At 39.2% G+C, this 27283-nt stretch overlaps 1 protein-coding gene across 9 annotated transcripts in view; it reads right to left on the reverse strand.

Annotated features, from left to right (window-relative positions):
- Nucleotides 1-67: 67 nt before the first annotated feature.
- hydin (HYDIN axonemal central pair apparatus protein) overlaps nucleotides 68-27283 on the reverse strand; it is a 49147-nt gene continuing 21931 nt past the window's right edge. For 8 of the 9 annotated variants that reach the window (XM_061282849.1, XM_061282848.1, XM_061282846.1 and 5 more), the window contains 63 exons: nucleotides 26489-26616; nucleotides 25850-25980; nucleotides 25520-25647; nucleotides 25226-25339; nucleotides 24970-25047; nucleotides 24726-24875; nucleotides 24382-24621; nucleotides 24143-24266; nucleotides 23959-24033; nucleotides 23713-23883; nucleotides 22796-22966; nucleotides 22410-22576; nucleotides 21479-21553; nucleotides 21225-21408; nucleotides 20903-21032; nucleotides 20649-20805; nucleotides 19773-19854; nucleotides 19607-19650; nucleotides 19333-19491; nucleotides 18977-19162; nucleotides 18673-18873; nucleotides 18224-18426; nucleotides 17898-18080; nucleotides 17673-17792; nucleotides 17154-17313; nucleotides 16542-16714; nucleotides 16244-16442; nucleotides 16055-16148; nucleotides 15414-15507; nucleotides 15148-15307; nucleotides 14817-14899; nucleotides 14435-14590; nucleotides 14178-14277; nucleotides 12767-12971; nucleotides 12328-12560; nucleotides 12105-12253; nucleotides 11539-11725; nucleotides 11295-11403; nucleotides 10844-11083; nucleotides 10331-10476; nucleotides 9757-9963; nucleotides 9510-9664; nucleotides 9222-9319; nucleotides 8709-8913; nucleotides 8016-8216; nucleotides 7779-7905; nucleotides 7219-7384; nucleotides 6324-6471; nucleotides 6025-6232; nucleotides 5707-5928; nucleotides 4850-5019; nucleotides 4561-4759; nucleotides 4287-4442; nucleotides 4046-4216; nucleotides 3668-3777; nucleotides 3362-3584; nucleotides 2553-2762; nucleotides 2233-2396; nucleotides 1986-2136; nucleotides 1689-1919; nucleotides 1384-1608; nucleotides 737-1018; nucleotides 68-644 (listed from right to left, as the gene is read on the reverse strand). In XM_061282849.1, the coding sequence (XP_061138833.1) occupies nucleotides 438-644; nucleotides 737-1018; nucleotides 1384-1608; nucleotides 1689-1919; nucleotides 1986-2136; nucleotides 2233-2396; nucleotides 2553-2762; nucleotides 3362-3584; nucleotides 3668-3777; nucleotides 4046-4216; nucleotides 4287-4442; nucleotides 4561-4759; nucleotides 4850-5019; nucleotides 5707-5928; nucleotides 6025-6232; nucleotides 6324-6471; nucleotides 7219-7384; nucleotides 7779-7905; nucleotides 8016-8216; nucleotides 8709-8913; nucleotides 9222-9319; nucleotides 9510-9664; nucleotides 9757-9963; nucleotides 10331-10476; nucleotides 10844-11083; nucleotides 11295-11403; nucleotides 11539-11725; nucleotides 12105-12253; nucleotides 12328-12560; nucleotides 12767-12971; nucleotides 14178-14277; nucleotides 14435-14590; nucleotides 14817-14899; nucleotides 15148-15307; nucleotides 15414-15507; nucleotides 16055-16148; nucleotides 16244-16442; nucleotides 16542-16714; nucleotides 17154-17313; nucleotides 17673-17792; nucleotides 17898-18080; nucleotides 18224-18426; nucleotides 18673-18873; nucleotides 18977-19162; nucleotides 19333-19491; nucleotides 19607-19650; nucleotides 19773-19854; nucleotides 20649-20805; nucleotides 20903-21032; nucleotides 21225-21408; nucleotides 21479-21553; nucleotides 22410-22576; nucleotides 22796-22966; nucleotides 23713-23883; nucleotides 23959-24033; nucleotides 24143-24266; nucleotides 24382-24621; nucleotides 24726-24875; nucleotides 24970-25047; nucleotides 25226-25339; nucleotides 25520-25647; nucleotides 25850-25980; nucleotides 26489-26616 (10125 nt within the window). In that variant the 3' untranslated portion in view covers nucleotides 68-437. Of the gene's footprint in view, nucleotides 645-736; nucleotides 1019-1383; nucleotides 1609-1688; nucleotides 1920-1985; nucleotides 2137-2232; nucleotides 2397-2552; nucleotides 2763-3361; nucleotides 3585-3667; nucleotides 3778-4045; nucleotides 4217-4286; nucleotides 4443-4560; nucleotides 4760-4849; nucleotides 5020-5706; nucleotides 5929-6024; nucleotides 6233-6323; nucleotides 6472-7218; nucleotides 7385-7778; nucleotides 7906-8015; nucleotides 8217-8708; nucleotides 8914-9221; nucleotides 9320-9509; nucleotides 9665-9756; nucleotides 9964-10330; nucleotides 10477-10843; nucleotides 11084-11294; nucleotides 11404-11538; nucleotides 11726-12104; nucleotides 12254-12327; nucleotides 12561-12766; nucleotides 12972-14177; nucleotides 14278-14434; nucleotides 14591-14816; nucleotides 14900-15147; nucleotides 15308-15413; nucleotides 15508-16054; nucleotides 16149-16243; nucleotides 16443-16541; nucleotides 16715-17153; nucleotides 17314-17672; nucleotides 17793-17897; nucleotides 18081-18223; nucleotides 18427-18672; nucleotides 18874-18976; nucleotides 19163-19332; nucleotides 19492-19606; nucleotides 19651-19772; nucleotides 19855-20648; nucleotides 20806-20902; nucleotides 21033-21224; nucleotides 21409-21478; nucleotides 21554-22409; nucleotides 22577-22795; nucleotides 22967-23712; nucleotides 23884-23958; nucleotides 24034-24142; nucleotides 24267-24381; nucleotides 24622-24725; nucleotides 24876-24969; nucleotides 25048-25225; nucleotides 25340-25519; nucleotides 25648-25849; nucleotides 25981-26488; nucleotides 26617-27283 lie in introns of those variants that run through there. The other variant, XM_061282850.1, reaches the window with a different exon arrangement.

Raw genomic sequence — 27283 nt, forward strand, 5'->3', positions numbered from 1 at the left:
AATGTTGACCCGTTTTTGTGAATTTCCAACCAATGGTACTGTGAGGAACTATAGATGTACTTACATGTTATTCAAAGCAAGTTTAAAGATTTAAAAGGCAACATTACAACACAACTTTAATTGCCATAATAACTTTATATTATAAAGTAATGGGACTGTGGTCACAGACTGGAGTCATTACACATGAAACCAGTGCCCCCGTGTGGTAATTAGTAATAACAGCAAGCTCTCTATTTCAAAAATAGAAAATACATGTAATTTACATTGGAGGTTGAAACATTAAATTTATTCGCCTGGTCTCAGACCATTCTTATACTGTACAGTATGGTTGGAGTTATTTTTGGAGTTCCGGATTATGATTTATTTACTGTTTGACAGTAATACACAAAATTGAAGCAATATTATCATTTGTTTTGCTGACTCGATCAAGGTTGTGACTAGGATGATTCCAGGAGGTTGCCTCTCAAGTAATAAATCCATGAGCAGGCACTTTGTGCCTCCGTGCATTGGTTGGAGATCGTCAATTTGCCAACACATGGCCCTGGCGAGCCTCCTTCAGGGGCAATAAAGTGCACTTGGATGGGCTGCGTTTTTTTAGAGAGGAAGGAGTCTGGTGCTTTGACAGTAAAACTGGGGTTGTCCACCTGCAAGATAGACCGCTGTTTAGTTGCATACATTTCACAAAAGTGGACATACTTTGTAGAGGCTAGAGTTAAGTGAAGTCAATATATACTACCTGGAAAGAAAAGACTGTGGTCTGCAGGAACACATTCTTGAAGGGGATAGTGATGCTACGGCCATTCCTAATGTTGAACGGGCCTTGTGTTTTGGAAGGGAGGCCAACCCCATGTAACAGAAAGACATATTCGCCCCCAATTCCAGAAGACAGGTGAAGCTGTCCTTTCACCTCTCCAAGCTGATAAGGCTCAAAACAAACTTCCACACTTACTGGAGACCCTGTTTGGTTACCTGGCAATGCAGCCACAGACTTGTTCACAAGGAAGGATGGACAGTCAGTCTGCAGTTGGGTAAGAGCAAAACAGACGCTGTAGATAACTTTTCTTAAAGAAAACATGTTATGTATTTTTAGAATTGAAGCTCTTGAATACGTTAGTGAGAGTCACTTTTCCACTATTGCACTGTCCATTTCTCAGGCTTCATGAAAAAAAAAAATCCCCAAGATAAACGACTATACTTTAAATAATCACCTGAGGCAGAGCTGGGGAGCTGAATGTGAGGCATCGTAAAGCACTTTGGGCACCATGTGATGGAGATAAAATCGCTCTATAAGTGCAGTCTGTTTACCATTTACAAACAAACTGTCCCCCTTATATAATGCGTAGTCTTACCCAATAAATGTCTACACCAAACTATCCTTCCTACCTTGCAGGTGTATTCTGTTTTGAAGTGGGAGAAGTTAAGGAACTTAACAGCCACACTGTGGCTGCTCCCCAGAGAAGCCCTGAATTGAATAGTCTTCTCTGGTGGTTGAGGCAGAGCTCGAAGAAGAAGACCATAGTGGAAGTAACCAAGATCAATACAAAACAGAGAGAGCCGAGAAGTCGTCTCGCCAGCGCGGAGGGGCTGGTAGTAGAAGGTCAGAGCGCCCTGATGAGAAAGAACATTTTAAAAAAAGTGTTGGTGGGGTAAAACCAAAGCGTATAGGTATGTCCTGTGTAATATTTGACCTTTGACATTCCTGGCACAGTGTGCAGACTTGGAGCATTGATTTCAGGGCATTTACAGTCAACTGTGAGGCAAATCGGCGTGTTCAGGGGGTTCTCCACGTCTATGGTGGCTGAAGTCTTTTCGCGGACGTTTGACACCAGTTCGATTGTAGTCAAGTCTCCCGGACTGGTAACCTTGAAGTTAATAATGTAGAACAAGTACTCCCTTGATGCCTCATTCAGAAATGTCACCTAAGGAGAGAGGATGGTGTGACTCGGAAAAATGTTTAAATCAGAACTCAAAGTGTGTGTTCGAACCTTTGCATTGTACTGGCCCTCTCTGAATGTGTAAAAATGAATCTTGTAGTCCTTCTTAGACTGAGCCGGGACATCAATGTACTCACGACCTTTCAGAGATATCGTAGAGTCCGGATTTTCCGGACTCAGAAACTCTATCATGACAAGGAACCTGGCCACAAATAAACAGGTGTGGATAGACTGTGCACCAACACAAGCTTGATTCTAAATCAAATGGTCAATGTATTATTTTCAGATCATGTCTTACCGTTTCTGCTTTGAGAGCCAGTTGGTCACAGGAAGTATCTGTGTGTGATGGGTCTTGGCAGGCAGTTCACGCACTAATGTACTCTCGGGCTTCGGAGGCTCAGCAGTCCCTTGTAGCATGTACAGCATTCCAGCCCCATTGGGAAATGAGAAAAACACTGAGCCCTGAAGACAAATCAGAAATAGCTCACATATCATGGGCGGCAACATAAATTATATCGATTAGTCAGAGAACATTCATTGCTAGGTTTCAAAAGTCAAAATGAAAACTCAGGACAAACAAATTAGATAAAGACAGTTGTCATACAAAATCTATTTTACCGTGTGTTTCTTTCCATCAACAGTCATAGTAAGCGGTCTGTAGGTGACCACATATGCGTTGCTTTGAAGAGGCTCAAGAACCACGGTCGGTGCAGCTCTCCAGTGCTTGCCACTGATGACAGGTCGTATACTGCAACGGTGGTTTGTAGGGTTGACCACAGACAGTGTCTGGGTGTGTGAGCCACGCACTGGGCAAGAAAAATTGATCACCTGGAAGTAGTATATAAAAGCAGAACAACTAAGAAGGCAACAAGAAAAAGCTAATACCGTATTTTCCGGACTATAAGGCGCACCGGACTATAAGACGCACCTTCAATGAATGGCCCATTTTAAAACATTGTCCTTATATAAGGCGCACCGGACTATAAGGCGCACCATTAATGCATCATGTCAGATTTTGAATCCAAATCAAATCATTCTCCATTTTATCTTTTTTATTTCAACTTCAGACGCAACAAATTACTTTATAATCACAAAATAATGATCCATGGTCTTTTTGATTCATAGTCTTCAGCGGGCCATTTATGATTGATTTCATGAAACAATGCTTCGGGCCAATTTAAATTTAGGAATTTGGTCCATATATAAGGCGCACCGGACTATAAGGCGCACTGTCGGCTTTTGAGAAAATTTTAGTCCTTATAGTCCGGAAAATACGGTACTCTTAATGACAGCAGTAAATAAAAGTGCACCCCCTTAACTTGAAAACAACAACTATATAGTATTACATAGAAATACATAAATCCACAAATGTCTTACTGAAAATTATATGACGCAAACAATAATAATTGTGTACATATAAAGCAAACCTCTTTGTTGGAAGCGGCCGCAATACAGGAGCCCGTCACGGTGAGAGTGATGAGTGAAGAGGAGCCTTCAATGGCGCAAGTTAGGTTTTCGTATCTTGAGTCATTATTCAAGCGAACGGGGGCAAAGGTAAATTCTAAAGGAACCTCCTTTCCGGGCTGGATAGAGCCTTTAGCTGGATGGACGGATAACTCTGGAGGGAAGGCTTCAGTTTTCCAATGAAACCTGTTTGTTTGTTTAGGAAGCAGACAGGGGTGTGGTTAAAATCAGAGTGTTCAAACAAAAGAATGAAAATTTGTCCTGCTTACCGGGCACAAAGTTCTCCTGTGTTGATCATGACACCTTTCTTTTTGGCCTGGCAATGCTGGACAACTGATCCAAATGCCAGGTGGTCCTGTTCTAGACGCACGTCTACACCCTGAAATTGTGAGACGGAACTGCATTATCTCACCTAGCAATAGGCAACAAACCATAACATGATTGTCTCTTGAATTTGTATATTTACTCTTTTTTTTTAATGTATCAATTTAAAATATTACTGTAATCTGTAATCATCCCAAATTGGAAAGACAAAGAGAAAACCTTGAATTGTTTTTTTCTTGCACACATTCTATCTGCTTGCCCCCATCTGCTTGCAAGAAAATAACAAGCGCATTTCAGAATTACGAAAGTCATTTGAACTGTACCTGGCAGCAGCCCTGAATGGTCAGCAGGGGATGTAAATAGCTGCCAATTGCAGCCTTCAGTTCAGCAGTAAAGGGAGCAAGACGCTGCTGTGGCGTAAACAGGATCTCCGCATTACATGAACCCTGAAGAGATCTGAGGTACAGCTCGGATTCTGGACTGAATGACAAATCCTGGAGATGAAAAGGAGAAGCGGTAACTATTTGCTGAGCACTTCTAATGATTTAATTCATGCTTCCTCACCGTGGTTTCGAGGTGTTTTTTTTTGGTGTCAAGATACAAGGAGAAGGAAACGTCCAAAATACTTCGGTTGACTAGCTGTACCCGTTTTATAATTTTCTGACCCGGTGTCAGATTTCCAAATTTCAGATTCTGGTGCTTGGGAGCCAATACTCCCAACTAGGACAACAACAACAAAAAAGTGCAATAAGCGAACGTCCAATTTTAGTAAAACATGACATTGTATTGGGAAAATGGAGCGGAGATTGCTTCTGAGTTTGGTATATAAGATTCTCACCTTCAGTTCAATTCCTTGTCCCCAAATGTCCACCTGTTCTTTGATGCAGCTGTTTATTAAGAAGACGATCTTTTCACGGTAACGTCGCGGTTCACGAGGATAAAAGGTGATAGGAACCTCCACTACTGAACCAGGGGACAAAACATCTGGTTTGAATTCAATTTCCAGAAATGTGAACTTTCTCGATTGAGACTTGATGCTGAGGAACAGAATGACACGTATTAATGATTATATTCCTTTATACATATAGATAGTTCCAAACCTTGATTCAAATGCTGGAACGACTAACCTGATGTCCCTGTTGCCTTTATTTTTCAACACAAGAATTTGGCATGCTGGCACCATGCCGGTACAATACACAAAGTTCTTGCCAAAGTTGTACTTTTTGAACGAGAATTCAAGACCGGGTGACACACCACTGCCTCGTATAGTGATGGTAAACAATGGGCCTTTATTTACCTGAAGAAACAGCATGAAGACTAACAGTCAGATGGATCTGGTTGGTGTCGAAAAAGTCAAAGTCAGCTTTATTGTCAATCCCTTCATATGTCAAGACACACAAAGAAACCGAAATTCCGTTTCCTCCATCCCACGGTGACGAGACACAGTACACGATAAACATACAAGTAGACGACACAAAATAAAAACAAGTAGGCACTAACAATAAATAATTAATATATAAAATGAGTGATGAATAAATAATAAACAAATAACCCAATAAATAAGAGGAGCAAAACTGAGCCAGTGTGCGTACAGTCATTAACTTACTGTAATACATTATTGGACTGATGTAGATATGTTACCAATGAATTGCTACAAGTAATCAAGGACTGCCATATTTGTGTTGAATTGGGGATGGCAGTATGTATATTAGCATGTCTTCTCCTTTTAGAGCTGAAATGCTATTTTATTTATATTCATATTTAATTTTCTTCTTTTTCTTCTAACCTGAAAAAAATATTCAAGTAATATACAGATACTATGTCTTAAAATAAGATGAGCTAAGAAAAAGAAAGAAAAATCCTTTATTTGTCCAATCTATTTTGGACTCTTCTTTGCTTCCAACTTTATTTATCAGTCCCCCAGAATGCTCCATAATCTTTTTTATATCGAATATTTTTCTTTGGGTAATTGAATCAATCTTACCTTTATAAGAAGTCTGGTATCTGTGAGGGTGCAATTGCTCTGAGGAAAAAAGAAGATTGCCGCCTGCAGCTTCTCCCCAACAGCGATTGTGGAACTTTTTGGTTTTGTTGCTAGGTTTGGCAGCAGCTCACACGGCCCTTCCAGTTCAAAGTTCACATCCATGTTGTGTCTCCCTGTATTGGTCACCAGGATATTAAAGGTAGCTTGCTCCGAAATGCCCACCTATAGTAAATGCATGTAGACAGATGTTGTTCATGCCTCTCACTATAGTGCTTTTCAATGTGGCGGTTCCAACATCACCTGAGATGGAGTACTTACCTTTCCAAAGTCTAAAGTATCTACAACGTCAGGACTCAGCTCTCTGAGGCCTCCATCTGGATTCTCCACTTGAACAGAAGCCATAATTGTAAAACAATGTGCCTTACAAGTGAGGATGAGTGGCTTTGACTTTCTCTTCACCCTCAAGGTTATTTTGAAGTTCACAAAGCCCTGCCGGCAAGGACTGAAGGAAACTGTCAAGGGTAACCTGCATCATATGTCTCAGGTTAAACATCAAGGTATTTCCTTTGAATCCACTGCATTCTTTTATATTAACCGGATGACGAAAAGTCTTTCACCTGTCTTTGCCTGGCACTGTGCCAGACATTGGCTGCAAATTGAGGCTGGACTCTTGGTCATCACAGAGTAATGATCGCTGCAAAACAGTGAAGTGAAATGCCTCCTTCTCTCTATTCACTAGATTCACTGTTTGTGATACTTTACTACCTAAAGAAAACAGCAAAAATAAAATGACGTTCATTTTTACATCATAATTGTCGCGTCCTGATCATCATTCAGCAAAATACAAAGAGGCACTCAGTTGTACAATTGTTCATTGACATTGTTCACATTATATGCAAGGAGTCACATGCACAATGAGCGGTGATAGGGAGAATCAATCTTTTACACTCACACAACAGTTTTTTTTTTTTCAATCATCAAATTTGAAATATCAGAATGAAAAATGATGCGACATTGCATATTTGGAGCTTATTTGGAGCCTGTCACAAGCTTCTCCCAAGGCGGTTTTTCAGTTCTGAAACTTAAATGAGATTTTATGAAGGACAGACAGCTCCATCTGTTGCAACACACTCTGAGTTAAATAAAACAAAACATGTCTTTCATGTAGTTGTTGGTTTTCCCGAAATGATGAAAGAAATCAAAATATTTTACGTATTGTACGTGTGTGGGTGTGCATTTATTTAAAAAGATCTGGTTCTCGCTAAAGTGGACATAAAACAGCTTGAAGGTTCTTGTCTGAGGATTAGTTCATTATTCCAAACTGCTGCTTGCTGTGAATTGAGTTTAGTTCACTGCCATCATACAACACTCCAATCTCAAAATTGTGTGGGCAAATGAAAGAAAAACAAGTAATAATTAGGCCGAACACCCACTCATAAAGAAACAGTAAATGAAATGCAAATGCCTGACATCAACATGTGATCTCATTGGGTAACTTTGAATGCAACGTACCAATTAGTTGTTCTCCAAAGTTGATGTGAGGTTTTTCAAAGTAGATAAGGGGTTCTCTCATGGAGCCCACACAAAGGAAGGGCATAGACAGAGACAGCGTCTCAATCACAAAGCTCCAGAATGACTCCACATCATTCACCTGATCAGCCACATATTTAAAGCACATCTATTTGAAATCAAAAAGAGATTACGTATAAGGTTAGGTAAATCTTGATTCTTCAAGACTAACGGAGACATGGAGTAATTTCGGGAGGGAGACATTATGCATTATTAATTTGGATGATCAACATTGGAAGCACAGAATGTCCCTGGAGTGAATGAGATTGTCTTACTTTGCACATCCCATCAGTGACATCTAAAGAATCTAAATATTCCATAAATGTGAGTGTATATAGTTGCATGCCTATTTGTGCAGTGACCAACTGGCAACCAAAAAAATAATTATAGGCCATAGGGAAAGCGGTATGGAAAATGAATGATGCTGCAATGATACAACACACTGCATCAAGAGATTAAACGTGTATGACTGTCACTTTTCAGTTTTATGGTCGTCTCCTTACCTCTGACTTCTCTCCAGGCGGAATAGTGCCACATGGGGTAAGGCATGTAAATGGACTGTTACCACCATCTTCACACCTCCATTGGAATGAGTATGGTTCAGTGGTTGGGTTCAACACAGTAAAAGATCTGCAAAAAGATCAGCCAACAGACATGAGCCCAATCCATGTTCCCGGTTTTTAAATTAACAGTCGTAGCCACAAACTTTTAATTTCATAAATATATGGTATTTCCTTCACCTTTTTGCTGGGGTATAGAGGCCAAGAGTTTTACACTCCATCACTCTGATGTTAGCTTCCAAATAAGTTCTGAATCGAGGATTGCGTCGGCTCCCGCTGATGTAGTCAGAGTCTTCTAAGTCAAAGTGGCAATGGGGTAATATGCTGCGCCCACAAAATGAGATTGAGGGCCCCTGAGTCCCAGCACGTAAATTGGAAATACTGGAAAAAACATGTGCATAAACAGGGGAAACCATCAGGCAATCGTGATGATATACTATTGCACCGTTCAAGACACTCATTCAGTTTCATTCCTGGGTCTAACCACAAAACACAACACAAAACATACTATTTTGTGCCCAATTTAATTACCAAAGGAAAAATAACAAAAGCCTGGTAACATTTGCAAAAGCTATATATCACTCTTTTTTTTTCATAATTTGGCTCATCTTGCGTACGACTAAATTTTCATTTAAATTTTGAGATCGGATTGGCACCCAGAATCTCCCTTCCCTCATTGTGTTGACTTTTGTTTGACGATTGGCCAATACTTCCATTTGGGTTAAAGTGGGGTTGACCCAGGACATTGAGTCAATTTGCCCAACCTTTATGTATAAAACAATCCCAGCAAATGTTTTTTTTTTTTTTTTTTACAAAATAGCCCAAAATTTGGTCTAATGGACAAGTTTTACCTGATTGTCAGATTTAAACTACCTGCATTGCAATCTCCCTTGGAATTGGCCTGCCTCCAAAGGTGAAAAGCAAACAGAGAAACTTTGTGAAGCACCAGGCAAAATGGACCCAATACTTGGCTCCACGGTGAAACAATTCTTATTGGGGCTTCCCATCAGAAAAGCCATTTCACTGGTCATACTGCTTGCAGGCTGATCTTCAGTCAAGGCCCTTGATGACGTGCTACCTGAACAGGTATGAGGAGACCATGTTAGCAGCAATGAGATGCACACCAACCAATCACGACATCACATAACTACTTGAGAAGTAAAATGGCATGTGACAAAAAAAAAGAAAAATGACAAAATACAAAGGTATTAATGTAAAAGATGCCCAGTTACATTTGACACTGTCTTAAGGCCTTTTTGCACTGCAATTGCAGGGCAGCATGCAAGGCTGATAACTCCTGAAAGCTTGCCCACACTTTTCATTTGTGGACTGGTCAGTGTAGTTGTATAAACTGCAGGTATTCTTCATCGACATTATGTTGTTTACCTTCTTGGTTTTGGCTGACTGGAGGACAGGTGCTTGAATCTATCAAGACTTGCCAGGAATATTCAAGCCTCACAGCACCCTCATTAACTATCTGCACTCTGCACATAAAACAAAGGTACGGTATTCTGTAAGTAATTAAAAATCAGTCGCAATTTAACAAGATTACTGGAGAGGCTGAGCTATTCGGACGTAGAATCAATTCAGGGCTGTTTCGTCACTGCCAAGAAGCATTTATCTGTAGCCCATTCCTTAATTCTAAAATGGCTCCGGGGTAGCAGCGCAACTTACTGGTGAGTGCTGCTTTGGTAAGCCAATGTGTCTTTGAATCGGATATTTACTGTGTCGCAGCTGCACTTTGCAAAGTCACAAACTGCACTGATGCATAAATGCAAATCCCAGTCGGAGCCTTTGACCACAGAGCAGGCTGGCTCAGAATATTGTTTCTGTGCAGAAGCAAACACAAGCACTTTTGTACATCGATGCATACATTTTCGTTGTCAACGAGATGAATAGAATGATGCACGTCAACACGTACCTTGTTCTTTCCTGTTTGCTGTGGCGGTGTCGTTGATGACTGCAATGTCTTCTTTTGGTCATCCCAGTCAGGAACCTGATCCAATGGCTGCTGGAAGGTCACTTGACAAATCTTGCATGAAATTTGCTGTCTTGTTAGTATCACTCGAGCTTTGGCGCAGAAGATGACTGTCACTTCCTTAGAACAGCCTGCATGCAGGTGTCCTACCTTCAGGCGGGAAATACAATAAAAACACGCTGTGGGAGCTATAGCAGTACATATAGGTTAAACAAATAAAGGACATCAATTAAGGGGTCTAATAATTATGCTACTGAAAATCACACTGCAGTGCAATTTGTAAGCAATTTTATGATTTAGATTTCTCATACAATGCACTGTAAAAATAATCTAACTCCAGGTTAATCACTTGCCCAAAGTCAGATAAGCGGCATAGCACATCCAAAATGTAATGCTATTTCTAGACCAGCTTCAGTTCTAAATGAACAAACTGAGCAAAAAAAGTAACATCAGCGATAAGAAATAATAAACAAATATTAAAAGAAATAATACATTTAAACTTCTCCCCAGTGCTTACCTGCGGTGAAAAACTGAGATTGGCGTCATCAGCGGGCCACTCAAACCTCACCACTTGGTTACTGCTGCTATGGTTTGTCAAAGTGAAACTCTCTTTGACAGGACAGGCTACTGAGCAGTAACCAAAACTGAGCAAGTCGGAATAATCTGTGGAGATGCAAAGCATTGTGTTAACATGGCAATAATCTAATGATGCACCGTAACATCAGTTACGTACATCACCGTAACAGTTTGTCTTGGCATCTAGGTTGTCCAGCCACCATACTACATTGTCTAAAACAGCTGATTAGGGTTAGCTAACAGCATTAGACTGGGAAGGTACTGAATTCTTCGGTGAGGTTATTAAAAAGTAATGCAAACTACTCAATACCATTAAGACCTATGGGAATCACATGGAAAACCAAAATACCTCAATTTAAATGTATGCATTATGTATGGTTCACGCTACTAATACCCTCTACTAACACGTGGCCATCTTCTAATATTTGTTTCAATAAATATGTTTCACTTTTACCTTCCTGGTCGTAGTTGGGATGCAATTCCCGTGGCGGCTTTCTGATGTTTTCAAGACTAACCAGTTGCTGGTAAGCCTCTCCAGTTACTTGTATTGTAGTATTGCTGTAAAGGCTGTCCTTGACTTGCACTGAAATTTTGTCGTCCACTTTCAGAGGTTTGTTTGAGGAGAAAGTGACCTTGAATTCAGCCCTCTCGTTAACATCAAGTTTCAGGCATGCTCTGTGGACTAACCGAGGTGCTGTTGGGGAGAAGGGCTGAATTAAGACTGTTGTAGGCTTTGCAAATATGTATTTGGTTGGTAAATAAACAAGAAATGAAGGTCACCAATTTGATGCAAACTGCGACACTTTACATTGATTGATGGAATACGGTACACAGAAATAATTACAACTGGAATAGCTTTGACATTCAGAGGCAAATAATCATTTACAGGAGATGGATTTTTTTACCATTGTCAAGGGTGTCCTCAAATTGAGAGAAATCGATAGTGCTACATTTGTTTTCAGCAGCAGCTCTGAGTGTTAACACTCCGTCTTTATCCGTCATGTCAACTTGGGCCTTTAGAACGCAAAAATGAGGATTGTACAGGAAGCAAAGATTCATTTGTCTCAAAAATAATAAAAACAAGCAATTGTTTGAATACAGAAAATGAACATACATATTGTATTGACAATCAAATAAACATTCCCTCACCTGAGCTGGCACAGTGCCATCATTTAATAGCACCAAAGGTAGGGTATTAGTACGTCCTACTATGATCCGTCTGAACAGCAAGGCTGGATTTGTTTTGCTGGCCGGACGTATCACAGACACAACTGGTAGACAGCTTTCAGCAGTTATATCAAACTCCAAAACCTTGTTCTTTAGGTGTGTTGTTACTCTTCAATAAAGAGAAAAAAAAAGAAACAGTATGAATGTGCCTCTTTGAAAGGATTCAGAGGGTTAAAAAACAACAACCACTTCATACCATCTTGAAGCATAGTAACGTATTTTCCGCACTATAAGGCGCACCCAAAAACCTCCAATTTTCTCAAAAGCCGACAGTGCGCCCTATAATCAGGTGGGCCAATATTGAGCCACTACAGTGGGCCAAAATGTTTATATATCTTACATATAGCAAAGTTTTAAAATGGGCCATTCATTGAAGGTGCGCCTTATAATCCGGTGTGATTTATATATGGACAAAGTTTTAAAATGGGCCATTCATTGAAGGTGCGCTTTATAATCCGGTGCGCCTTATAGTGCGGAAAATACGGTACCTGCTGCTTTTGTCAAACGTGGCCTCAAACACAGCATTGTAGAGTTGCATTGTATGCGGTGTGAAGCTCAATGAAGTGAATGCGTGGGATTGGCCGGGAACGAACAATGTTGGCGACGGCAATTCAAAAACATCCGCATTGCCGGAAATCTGTAAAGAAATAATGATCATTTGATACATTCTTCAGGATATAATATTCCATGCAGAGTCGACTGAGAATTTACCTTACTGCCAACATATCTGATGACCAAGTTGAGCATGTAAGGGACCTTGCTGTTGTTAGTAAGTTTTAAGCGAACCTGAGAGGTTCGCCCCACAAGAATCTTACTGAAAATAAGCTTGTTCTCTTCCAGTACAAAAACCTGTTCTGCACTGAAAAATGGTTCAGATGTTAGCTGACTCATGCTTTGACACACATGGTGCTCTTCAAAGATAGAGGCCATTTCCAAAACGATGCCTGTATGGCGAAAAGAAAAGGTGTCAATTAATGAAGAGGAAATCAAAAGCGGGGATAGAAAAGTCATGAAAATGGGAGCAAAAACAAGTGAGCAGCTTTAGGGAGGTCATTGCAGGCATAGAAATTAAGAATATTTTTGATCATTCAACTAGGCTCTAAGGCACCACAGTCTACGATTTAAAAAAGGTAAGAATGACAGTTCCCACCTGGCCTACAAATTTCAGCTATCAGTTTATATGGTATGCCTTCAGGGTGGTCCGAGGGGTCACGGCCACTGATATCGATAAGCAAATTCTGGCTCCAGCTGCCGAGCTGTTCAGCTATGCAGTCAACCGTCACTGCCTGCCGGGTCCCAGGCTGCATTATTCCCGTGCAAGGGAACACCGCAAACACGCCTGTGGTGAGTCGATTCTAGATTACAGAAAAAGGAAAGGTTAATGTCTAAAATGTGTGGTAAATTTTATATTAGACATGTATGTAAACACACAGCACACTTGGACTCATCGATTTCTGCTGACATGTCAAAGACCGTGCTCCTCTCACGCTCCGATTTAAAAAGTGAATGAGAGGAGCTGCTTCTATTATTGGTAAATGGTCAGCTATGTTCACACACAAAACGGCACAAGACACTCATTTTAAACGAGGCCAAGCTGGACACGTCTTAAAAAAAATGACTAAACAAAGTCTAGCCCTCACATGCACAGGTTTATCGATTAGCGTCAGCTAACACATTGGCTTCAGTAAGTTATTGAACCGGGGTGGGGCGTATTTGTGCATCGTGACCGTTTCACTAATTGACAAGTGTAATCAGTTTAAGTGCCGCATGAGTGAAAGTACAAATCTCTACTGTCAAGTTCATGTTTTCTGGCTGCCCCTTTTTGCTGATTTCTGTCTGTGTCCATTATCCTTGGGGAGCATTGGTGGGCAGAGTCTCAACAGCAGTTGATAACATTTTGAGAGCTGTAATACATATTGTATATATTTCCTTGCATTAATCATTTGGCCCAATGAAAGTGTTAGGGAAATTAACGACAGCTTTCAGAAACTGTCGATACTAAATATCTTTTGATGTCAAACCCAGGGGCTTACAGTCTCCCTTAAAAATAAAGTGGCCCAAGTGTTACACATCATTTCTGGAGGGAGATGTACGTATTTGATGGATGACACTAATGATACTCGGGCATAAAAAAAAGATGAGGAGGTAATCAAAGAGGAAGTTAGGAGTTAAGAGTTTTTAACGTATGAATAATGGGGCAGGATGTAATTTTTCAAATCAAAGGTGTAATGCAACAACACCTTCAATTTCATTTTGGAATCATCTTCAATGGCACATTATAATACTCTTAAAACTGCTGGATCAAAAAAAAAAAAAAAAATTGGGTAAAAATTGGACTGCAATTAACACATACTAGTGAAAGTCTACCAAAGGTCAATTTTAGATTAAAGTCGGGTGAGTCGGGTAAATTTAATTTTAAAAGAAAAATTCAGCACTCGCTGAGAAATTGATATAAGCTTACTTTTCAAAGAAAATGGAAATCAAATGGATAAAATAATTGGAACCACAAAAGCATAGATAAAAATGTGCCTTTTCACTTATTTCCACGAGTAGTGTCTCACCTGTGAGACGTTTGAATCTTTCTGGAAGGACTCACTCCTCATTTTAGTACCGGATGTATGAGACTTCTCTGAAGTGCTTTCTCGTGTGGTTTTCTTACCACTGTGGCCAGCAAGAGTACAAAGTACAAGACAAAAGTACAATTTATTCTCATATAGTATCTACTCTGAAAAGTTCTATTAGCGGTGGATCAAAGACAAACAGGAGGACATTTTTATGCACATTACACACAAAGTTAACTGCTGTGGTGCTTCCATACCTCTGCTTTGTTCGTGGGCAAATGCCGATGCCCACACAGGAGATGGTGTAAAAGGTCTCAAATAGTCCACTGTTCTCAATAATAAAGTTCTGGCTTTTCTTGGAGCCATAAACGAGAGGACCAAAATTGATGTCACACATCGGTAAGATTGTGTACCTACACAAGATAAAAATTAAATAAATACTTGAATTAACACATTCTAATCATTGCATTACCAAAAATGAGTATACTAAGACATGTAAGACAATTATTTTATTCATGTTAGTATTTATCACAACAAAGCCGATCACAGAAATGGTTGAAAAATGTGAAGTGTATCATTACAAAATTATATTTTTTCTTCTTCAAAAAACAAAACAAACGTATGCTATTGACATCAAACCTGGAAAAGACAGACTGGACTGTAACATTGATGGGTAAAATGGCTACAATATGTCCTCCATCTCCAATGCTGGGTTCAATCACCTGCAGTAGACAAGCACAATTACTTATAACACCACTTCACATTGTTCCTGTTTTTCTTTCTTAAATAAATGAATACAATTGAACAACATGCAGAAGTTACAATGTGTCATTGTGACTTTCTGCCTGGTTTCTGCAGACTGGACTCAATTCTGAAGCCTCGCTGTTTTGTATGTACATACATACATACGTGCATACATGTATATATAAAATCTGAAATTGTTTCAGTGTATGCCCAAAGCCATAACTACCTGACAGGAGAGGACAGGTTTGTCTGTGACTGACACTTCCTTCTTGGGTTTGCAGACAATCTGAATCGATGTGTATTTTTTGCGAGGAATTAAGGTACCAGTTGCAGGAGTCATCGTGAAGGCCGATATTAGGTTGGGGTTTTTGTCTCCAACTAAAATCCTGGTGTAAATAAAGTCCGCATTATTACACTTATTCTGTCCATGTGTGTGGAGTCCAAATGGCATTATAAGGGTGCAATGGAAATACATAAGTCATATAAACTCACTTGAATACAAATTCATATTTTCCTTGGTTTTTCAGTTTGATGGTACGTTCTACTTCTTCAAAGACTTTTATTGTTCCAAAGTCCAGACAGCCATCTGCCAGAGAATGGGTAACAAACGTATTAATAAAACACTATACCGTATCTACAATATATAGCTCCCAAATTGAATATCTTGATTATATTATTCCTTCCATATGTATATCGCTTGTCTCCACGGGGGTCGTGGGCATCCTGGAGCCTATCCCAGCAGTCATTGGGCAGTATGCGGGGGACACCCTGAACCGGTTGCCAGCCAATCGCAGGGCACACAGAGACAAACAACCATTTACACTCGCACTCACACCTAGGGACAATTTGGAGCGCTCAATCGGCCTACCAAGCATGTTTTTGGGGATGTGGGAGGATACCGGAGTGCCCGGAGAAAACCCACGCAGACACGGGGAGAACATGCATGCTCCACACAGGGAGGGCTTGAGGTGGAATCGAACCCGCACCCTAACCTAACTGTGAGGCGGACGTGCTAACCACTGCGACACTGATCCGCCCATATTATTATTATTATTATTATTATTATTATTATTATTATTATTATTATTATTATTATTATTATTATTATTATTATTATTATTATTATTGTGTACCTGGCATGATGTCCATAGCTATATCAAAGGCTTCTGCAGAGACCCCTATTTTGTCCGTGTATAAGACACCCAGAATATTTTCTGCATCTGAAACCTGGAAGGAAAAAAAAATAATACAGCACATACAGAACAAGAGTGAACGTACACTCATAAATGGTACTCAGTACCCACAATGGAATTGTAACTTACCTCAAGACGTAATTGCTTTTTAATATTCAATGGCTTTTTGGCTAAAAAGTGTATGGTCAAGAGGAGGGAGGAGTTGGGTAGAACGACACTGTGGTCCTGAGATACACTAAACTCATCACCAAGTTCCTCTAAACCATGAAGTCTCCACGATATTGGCAGAGGAGTCCTGTTGTGGAGCTTCACACTTCGACTCTCCTGTCTTTAGATGCAGTAGTATCATGTCAATATTATGTCATAGAAAAAAACTTCTGACACTTGGGAAACAGGGCTGACTACTGATTGTTGGAAAAATAACTACCTGTGAAGTAAAACCCTGTTGAAATACAGTCGTTTGCTTTCTAGCTCCAGCTCTGGTTTCACTCCCAGACAGGAGAGTGCAATGGTGAAAACCTCTGGATTGTCCTTGATACAGCACACAATATTGTCCTTCATCTCTCCTGGAGTTGTTGGGTAAGCCCAGACAGTCAACTCCTGAGAAAGGTGAATAAGAATCCAGTATAGTATGAAAACGTTCTTCCCTATGAGTTACAGTACAAATTACATTGATGTATTCATTTATTTCAACAATAAATACACCCAGCTTCACATTCACACAGAAAATCACATTATCTGATTTTTAAAGAATTTATTTGCAAATAATGGGGGAAAATAAGTATTTGGTCAATAATGGCCTTGATCTGGTCTTCACGCAAGATCTCACCCCATGGGGTCGAAATGACTGTACCATTGTACCACTGTACCACTTAACTAGACATGTCCAATGGCTAGCCCAAATAAAAAGGAAAAGCGATGACAAACCATTCTTCTGTAGGTTATGGTATAGATTGGATAGTCTGACTTGGTGGAATAATACCATAGAGTGATGTTAAAATCTCCATGAGGCAATTTGAATTGACAGTTAACATGGTACCTGTTCCTGGTCAGTTTGTAGAGTCATGTTGGGAGGATCTAGCAAATATGTGATGCCCTGGGTGTCAGTTTGGAAATGGAACTGAATCTCAGCCTCAAGTCCGGAATTGTTTCTGATCACCAGTCTCTCTGTGTTTTCTGGATATCGATTATCCTTGTACCTGTGCAGACAGTTAAGCCACGTAATGTGAATCAGAAAAAAAAAGGTAACAGTACCAGCCAATGAAGTGAGATTGGGGTCAAAGGTTTGGTACGTAAAATCGAAAATAAACGCTTGAGTATTGAAAAATAAAACAATGTATTCAAAGTAATTATAATTGTATGAAACGTTTTTTGAGTTGAAAATAATTTTGCTTCCCTTTGGTAATTATTATAAATAAATTATTGTCACTTTTCACTTCCATTTATATATTTAGAGATTTGTGGTCTTATTTTTTTCAGTTGCATGTTTTATTTTTTCCCAAGTACAAAACGTTTGACCCCAATTTAACTCAATACATCGCCTCATTGCTCTACTCACTTGTCTCTAGTCTTGCTACAGAGTAATGGTCCAAACTCATAGTACCCAGGATTAACAACATATGTCCTCTTTAGCCCTTGGATGAATTTTGGCACCTCTCGGCAATAGGGAAAAAGAACCCTGAGGAAAAAATACAAAGATTGATTGTGTAACAAGTCCCCAAGAACACAGAGGCTCAGTCTTTTCAATTCCCACAAGGATTTCAAAAAACACATCACAACTGACTTGTAGTCATTGCAGAAGGAGGGATATGTGCAAATCCCTTTGCAAGGGAGGTGGTAGACTTTTTGAGTCCCAAGGAGCTCAAAGTTAAAGGTTTGTTCATATATCCCAGGAGTGCTGGAGTAAAACCATATCTTCAACACCACTTGTCCATTTGCTGGCACAATCCAGCGAAATGTTGTGAGGCTGCACACAAAGACACAAATACATTGGGCCTGATTTATTAAGATTACAAATATTTAGTTTGTTTGCTGCAGCTGATTGGATGCGCTACAACACAATGCGATTGTGTGCAAAACGAGCATTTTATTTCTTTTCTTTTTGTTTACCTCTGGTTGCGTTTCTGCTCTACACTTGCATTGTGAGGATCTTGGTCGGAAATATCAGGTGTGGAAGACACAAGTGCGGAGGTTATATTTTGTTCCGTGGCTTTAACTTTTGGAAGGGCAGCAGGCCTTTTAACACTCTTCTGACTATCTCTGCCCTTCTTATCTCTCATCAGCTTTGCACTTGCTTTGCGACCTTTTGGTGTCTATAGGACACAAAAAACATTCAACACAACATACATGCAATTTTTTTTTCAACATATATGTAATTTCATTTAATTTTTTTATTGTAAATCGTTATGTGCTATTTTGCTATCTTTCTTTATTTCTCTGCTGGAAACTCTACAGACACCCAAGAAAAATGCCTGATCTAAATACTTTTATAATTTCTCTGTAATAGAAGTTTTATTGAGATTTCATTAAAACGCTGATTTTGCATTTGGAGAATTTACCTTTATTGATTGTACATCCTCATCATCTTCCTCTTTTCTCTCATCTCGTTCATCTCCTGAAGAACGACTCAGAAATATGAAACAATTACAGTTCACTTGTCTCTTTACTCGCTCCCTAGTTTTGGGTAGATGAATCACCGAGAATGTAATCGGGGGAGGGATAGAAAGTTCACCTGAACCCAAACCCAGTTCCTCGAGTACCTATGGAATTTAAAGTGGCAAACCCAAAGGTAAGAACAGGAATTACGTATATGGCATAATAAATGATAAATACAGAAAATAAAATGACATTTGCTGGCCCTACCTCATGTAGTGGAGGAAGGTCCTGGTTTTTGAGCAATTCATACAAATCTGGATAGTCTTTGCCTGTGAGTTTAAGAACAATGTGAGGGATGATGATTATTGCCTTTTCGTTCTTGGCTAGCTCCGCCTGACTGTTTGGTGATGGGATTTTGCTAATGGATTTTTTGTTCTTCTTTGGTGCAGGAGCCTGTAAAATGAACCATTGAATTATGAAAATAAATATTGTAGGGACACTGAAAGTTTCAGACCATGAAATTTGTCAAATACAAGCACAAGTTTATCTGTGTATAAATGTGTACCGCATATACAGCAACAAAATTATACTGTATGTACAACAGAAGATGGAAAGACAAGAACCTGTTTCTCAGCCGGGGCATCATCTGGGGATGTATCCTGACCTGGTACTGGGACCCGCAATAAGCCGTTCTCACGGTCCCAATGTTGGAGAATGTGTTCCACCTGGATTTGGCACTTTTCATACGCACTGAACATATTGTGCAGCTCATCCATCACGGGCTAGGAAAGAAAATGACACTGGTTGGTTTGACAGTCATTTGAGATTCTTGAAAATGACACTCCATACACCAAGTATTCTCACTTGGGTCATGAGTATGCTTCACAGTAAACCTACCTTTTCCGCTGTATCAGACTGCATCGTGTCTTCTCCTTCTTTGCCTTGCCATCAAGAGAGAGGGGTGACAATCCAATACAATAAATACAGTCATTTTCAAACTTTGCTAAGAAAAATCATTTAGATAATTTGTGCAGGGATTGTGTAATGTATGGTGTCTTGTTACCGTCATTTGTAGATTGATCTTTCTTGTCCGCTTGTGATTCTTTTGAGGATGGGATTCGAGGAGCACCCATTGCACTAGATGGCTAAAGGGACAAAATCATTTGGAATGTTATTATTGACATTTGTAGTTGGCATACACAGTGTAGCGCCGCTATCCTACAAATTGCATGACATGAGCTGATGGATTTGAAATTGGTCCAAAACATTAACCAGTTCATAAAATGGATCCATGACTCAAAGTCCACCCTGAGTTTCTGTTGACCAGTGCATGGTAAGGGATGGTGGAGACTAAAGTAAATTATTTTTTTCACAGCAAAAGTAAAATTAGATCATCATTCAAATTCATCAGGGATTCAGTGATTAAACAGCGATTACAAATTTGGGCTAAAACTCCAGGCAATAATTATATTGAAAAAGGGCAAGATTGTTTTAGAATATACAGAGAAAAAAATAAAATACATGCACGGTCGTTGTTACTTTGCAGATTTTCCTCCATCTGAACATCCGTAACAAAAGTGAAACCACTATACTTGATTTTTGCATCGTCCCATCGGTGGACTGCCAAATGACCAGCGCATTCAACTACAACCTCTAAACACTGTACATTTTGCAAAATACATTAGCACAACACACAAGTTGAATTATTGGTATGAAAAAGTACCATTTTAAAGATGCTGTCTGACAGGCGCCTCTTTTCTTTTTCATTTTACAAGCATGGACATGGAATTATTACAAAATGAAGAAGTTGCTGCTTCATCAAATCAACTTATTGAAAACAAGCGTGCTGATTGGAATACTTTGAAATGTACGTTAACACCCCAGTTGGGAGTTTGTATATTTGTGTGTTTGAAATTAACTGAATAATAAATATACAGACCTGCTTACTCTCCACGGAAGCCTTCTTCCTTGACACTTGTTTGCTTTCCTTAGCTGCACCCTTTTTGGTCTTCTTTTTTAACTCATCGACTTTGATTTTCTTCATTTCATCCTGTAACTTTTTTTCCTGCTCCATTTTCCTGATTCGCTCAAGAACTCTGGAGGACAGAAATGCATTGTGTTTAATGTTAGTGATATAAAATGAAGATACAATATAATGAGATTTTGGAGGGGAGGGTGTCACTCCATCATTACTTGAGTTTCTTTTGTTTCTGCTGTTCAATAATTTGCTCTTTCTTTTCCTCTGGTAGAGTTTCATATTCCTCCTCATCCATATTCTGCAGCCACTCCTCCTCCAACTGTGCCTTTTCCATCTCCAAGGCCTCTGCCCAATGTCCATTGCACATATGTTTAGTCATACAATAATCACAATTGATAAGTACTAATTATATAATGACTATGAATTCTCATCAGAGGTCCCTGTATCATATTACATTGTAAATTCTTTGTATTAATTTATTATGAAAATTATTAGATATTTTCCTTTGCGAATTAGTAGTCGTGTATGCAAATTTACCTTCAGCTATTCTTTGTTCCATCTTCCGAGCTTTTAAGGCACTGTATGTGTCATGTATGTTGATCACATACATGTGTTTACGGTTATTAAGCGCCTTGAGAATAATTTGAAGAGAGTGTGCCACAGACTTGGTGTAGACTGAATCAAGACTGTAAATTATGATTCCACAATAGCAGTCATCAAACTGGTTTGAAAAAAGAAAATATGTCAGAATAACAGGACAGAAAGCTGTCTAATCGTCAGTGTCTTACTACCTGAAATCTCTCCTTTAGGATTTCGACCAGGAGCTTTTCAGGCAAGAGATTACACATTGTGGTTTTAATTAATCCCTGAAACAGAAAACAGTGATGCTGTCAAAACATTTTGTTTTGACACTGAAACCTCATGTTGGTTTTGTGGGAAAATATGTATTAACATTGAAACAAGTATTGACATTGAAAAAGAGTCAATTGGAAAAGAAATGTTTAGATTGAATTTTTTTCAATGTCAAAAGAAAAAAATGCAACTGAAAAATTGATGCTACATATCAGACCTTGCACGCTATCAAACTGTCTGTAATGTGACAACATTCTTCCTTTCCCACATTAACAACTGCAAGAACAGAAAAGCTTCTCCGAGGACATAATCGCTGAAGTCATGAAGAGATGCATGGGGGGCTGTCAATAAGATTAAAGGCAGAAAATCCCAATAAACTGGCAAAGTGTAAAGTGGAGGGGCCAATCCACGGCACACCTCCCCCGTGGAGTGAAAAATTTGAATGGGCATGTCAACCAGAAAAATCATTCATCCACACACCAATCAATGAGCTCGTGCTTTCTATCATGCTTTTACTAAAAGGAAATAAGGAAGTGAAGCAATAAATACTTTTTCACAGCACTTTACAGAGTCCACACACGCTACATTAGTCACAAAAGGGAAATGTGAAGACTGACACATGAAAACATTCATATCACATTACAGTATTGTTCTAATTATGTCTGGGGAAAAAAAATGCTGTTTCCATGCTGATACTTGATTTGGCACGTTTTTCTAAAATGGAAAAAAGAATTTCAATGCCAGTGTTTTGTACCATTCAGTTTAGAAATGAATACCCAGTACATGTTAGACATTTTAGAAGAAAGAAAGATACATTTCTGGACCAAGAAATTACATACATATACTTGTTTAAGATTTGAGAAAATTTACCTGGCTGCCTGTGCCCCCTGATTCTTTTTGCGATTTTAAGTCACTGCTGATGCTTTCAGAGGGTTTTGAGTGAGTTTCTGAGGTAACTGAGTTTGCCGATGCGTCTGTTACTTCAGTTACTTCAGTGGGGGACTCTGATCTTGAGCCGATGTTTGCAGATAAATGAGCTGGAAGAAAAAAGACAGGTTGGCACAAATAACCAATTATGAGAGAAACCTATACCTCTTATAAATAATTCATAAAAGCTAATACACATTTTGTGATATTATTTCCCCAAATAAATGTTCAAAGAGACATTTTGTCCAGTTATAAATGTTGTAGTTTTCATCACGCGTACCTAAAATGATGCCATAGTACAAACTGTTTGCAAAGAGTATTGTGCATACCAGCCTCTTCCAACCTCTGAGCGTACTCAGCAGCAGCACGGCTAAACAACTGTCTTCCAGCCAGGCTAACAAGGGAAGTCCCATGCAAAAGTGAATCGGAAAGCACAGCATCCATACTTAGACAAGCCCCTCCATAGTGATTTGCCAGGAAAGCTGCTTTGTTGCTTTGAACTGAAAGAATGGATGAACAGAAAAACAAACGTTTTTAATCTTAATTCTCCCCCAATGATGTGCATATACAATGAAGTAACATAACAGAAAATAAGTGGAGTCAATTACTGTACTAGTTTATAGGCTGATTTATAGCCGACTGGCTGGATCCTGCACATCGTGTCACTTACAGAATTAGCAATAGTATTTTGATATACTAGACATCAGTGACTAACGTCTTCTTCTACATGTGTGACAATTATTGTTATGAAATATGTGAGGTACACCTACACTGCGATTATGCCCTCCATGGATTTGTTTGAACAGTGTATAATTAGCATTTAAACAAACAGTTTCTATTGAGCCTATCTCAGTTGACATTGTGTTTGTGTGTGTGTGTATATGACAACAGAAAAATAGACTGACCAACTGAAATTGTACATAAAACAAAATTGGGAAAGAATTTCACTCCACTCCAATTTCCAACAATTACTATCCTCAGTTCCCAAATGATTCATCAGTGTTATTAAAAAGAAAACAGGTACAACGATAAACATATTCTATCGAAGCCATCAAATTAAATTCAAAATGATTATTGAAAAAAAATATTAGTTATTAAATCTCTTACCTCAAAGTGTATTCAATTCAATATTGGTTGAAATGATTGTATTCGGTTTTTATTTGTTTTTGTGCATCCAGCAATTTTTTTCTTCCATTTGTTGCAGAAAGGCTTAAGTAATCATTAAAAAAATTATTTGCTTGGTTACCTGTCAGTGGGGCTCCGTATATAATAATAGCAATGCCTCGGCAGTTCAGAGCAGCTAGACCTTTGGGTGATAGGTCAACACCCATATAGCGGGCAATTGCATTGGACAGAGGGTTTATCTCTAATGTTCCCAGACTCCCAGTAGCTTCTGCTTTCATGATATCTGAAATGACTGAAGTACACATATGAGTGTTAAAATAACAGCATTACTTTAATGCATTTGCAACGATTAAGCAGTCACACCCACTCAGTTCAGTTCTTCGTCTTTCGCCCCTTTTGCCGCCTCTTCGTTTTTGCAGACCTGTTCCAGTTACGTGTTTATCTGGAGTAAAAAAACAGATTATAGGTCATTGAATCTCTAAATTACCACCTCTGAATTGAATCATTTCTGACAGATGCACATTGATGATAATGCTTCACACAATCATGACCTTTGAGCCGAAAGCAGTGATCTTTGTAGAAGTCCACAAGTTCTACAGGAAGACTCTCTCCCGCATTTCTTGGAGGCAGCAGCAACACATCGTTTGCATCATATCCATCCAGTAGACTGAGGATCTTTATAGAGTAATGTAATGGGGTACAGGAATTAAAGATACAATGATAACAATAATTACATATAGGATTGTATAATTAGAAATAGACTTGAAAATTGTTTGCAAAAAAGCGCTACCTTTTCTTCCTTCAGGTACTGTGTGTCAAACTCGACGGAGTAGAACTCAATGGGGTAAGAGCAAGGGTTTTTAACAATGACTTCTGCTTCAATCTCCATATTAAAGGGCAGACTAGGGCCCATGGTTAATTCTGGAGGACAAAACACCAGTTGTGGGTCATCGCCCTGCCCCAGGGCTGTAATGATCACCGGCTGAGTTCCCTCCGTTACAGTTATTATTAAATGCCTCTTGTAAAGACACTGTGAAGAAATCAGTTCATTGTAAGTCAACGTGCTTGTCATCACTTCTCCATAAACATTATTGTATTATATTTGTATTATTTCTACAAGGTGAATGTGTTTACCCCTTCAGTAGGACTGAATTTGACCTGCATGTTGACATGCTCGCCGGGGGTGAGCATGCCTGAGGAAGGAGTCATCTCGAACACTATAGGTGGTGGCCGGTGATGCTGCAGGTATTTACTGCGCTGATGGAGGGGCAGGAATTTATCGACCTGGAAGAAAAGTAGAACAGGGGTAGGTTTCACCCGAATGTGACATGTTATTAACGTGTAATTGAAACTGACAATAGCTTATATTGTTGAGTACCTTTACAGGCTTCACATCTTCCACTATGCTCCATTGGCAGGGCACAGATTCGTAATTAAATATCTGCATTGTCTGAATCTAATGGAACATAAGACCGTTTTAGGGAATGACTCGACTTGTTTGTGCACTCAATGTTTGCTACATGCTATTCTTATGTTACGTTGTACAAATAATGACATGCAATCATAAATATGAGCATACATGTTATTCAGAAACATGCTGCCCTATAACTGCTTCATTTATGACACTATATTACCTGACATAATCCACACCGCACAACGTCAAACTGCAGTGTTTCTGAGGAAACAGAGATTGACGGCACAGTCACCACCGCACAAAGATGCACTTGCACTGATGGACCACCTATGACCTGGAATCCAAAATAAAACACCCTGTAAATCTAAACATTCAATTCATACTTGGCACTGAGAAAGATGTTATCCTGCAATTTTCTTTTACAAAAATTAAAAGAAAGTCTCATCAGTGTAAGCAAACAATCGAATAATATAATTGCCATAAGAACAGATGACTCCGCTCAAGTGACGAGTACCTGAATTGGAATGACAGCACTTCTGATCCCCAATGATAGGTTGCCTTTTTGGGGATCAAATTCCACGTTGAAAGTTTCTTTTTCACCACAGGAAAGGTTCCTTATGCTACCAAATTCTACCTTGAAACCTTGAAGGACCAAACACATAATCACAACATTGTAATAGCCCTAATAGGGAAAGGCAGGACCTTTTGACTATTTTAGAACATTGTTAAAAAGCAGGATGCAGCTAATAAAGTTCCCATGATACATTTCTTTATGATAACTTACAAATATCAAATATTATCCCAAAGTGTTAAAAATAACATTAAACATCAGCAAATGCATCACCTGCAATAACTTTGGAGTTTGCATGGAAGGAGACTGGTAGCGGTCCATTATTGGTGATCTTAACAGTTTGTTTTAGTACTTGGCTTGGAACAACATAACCAAAATCCAGAACATACTCTGGGAGGAGGAACCTGGCGGAATGGGAAGGAGATGGCATTGATGCACATGTACATTTCTAAATTAGCCATTCTGTTGCATTCGGACCTAAGGACAAATTTAGTTTTCTATAAAACTACATTTATGTCTTTGGATTATGGGAGGAAGCTGGAGAACATGGGAGAAAAGCCACGCAGGCACAGGGAGAACATAACGGGGAGAACAAACTCCACACAGGACGGCCGTAGGCTGAATTGGAACCTCAGAACTGTGAGACAGATGTTTTAAGCACTCAGACTATATTGGCATTAATTGACAACTGTGCCACACCAAACGATTTGAAGACCAGTGATCAAAATATAATCGCTTACAAATAATTAAAATATGCAATTTGCATATGTAACATCCATAATGTCTTCTAAGAAGAAAACACTTTCTATATCTTTGAGGGGAGGCTCACTATGGATTGGTTCACACTGCAGGTCTTAATGCTTAATTTGGATTTTGGGGTAAAATATGACTCTTTTTTTTAATAATACATACTTGCTGAGTTTACTCCATTTTTTGGTAGAACCTTGTGAGTTCCCCTGCTCCATAAGGCTCTTGCTCACCGCTAAAGCATTTTCTGTGACCAGCATTTTCTCAATCTCCAAAAGAAGCACCTCTTCATACTAAAAGACAAATGGTTTCAAATGCAGTTATTACAATATACAGTTATCTATCTATCTATCTATCTATCTATCTATCTATCTATCTATCTATCTATCTATCTATCTATCTATCTATCTATCTATCTATCTATCTATCTATCTATCTATCTATCTATCTATCTATCTATCTATCTATCTATCTATCTATCTATCTATCTATCTATCTATCTATCTATCTATCTATCTATCTATCTATCTATCTATCTATCTATCTATCTATCTATCTATCTATCTATCTATCTATCTATCTATCTATCTATCTATCTATCTATCTATCTATCTATCTATCTATCTCTCATTAGGCGCTTTTCACACTGCACTTCGCATTCACTGTGTATGTCGTGAAAGGAGTGGAGTGGAGCTGGGCGTCGCAGCGGGTCAAAATGACTTCAACCGATTTTGAGAGCGGTGTTACCGTGACATAAGACATGGATTTCGTGTTATTTTGGGGGACTTATCGACAAGTAACGGCATGATTAATTAAAGTTTCTAAGTTGCCACCAATCCTTTACGCTACGTTCAGACCCAATGTGAAATATCGCAATGTGGAGGTGACTGCTCACAATGGTTTACTTTGAGCCGACAAGAGTGACTCGTCTCCTCCGGCAGGGGGGAGTTCAGACATCAC

This window comes from Syngnathus typhle, linkage group LG7 (genome assembly GCF_033458585.1).
Source record: "Syngnathus typhle isolate RoL2023-S1 ecotype Sweden linkage group LG7, RoL_Styp_1.0, whole genome shotgun sequence".
Lineage (NCBI taxonomy): Eukaryota > Metazoa > Chordata > Actinopteri > Syngnathiformes > Syngnathidae > Syngnathus > Syngnathus typhle.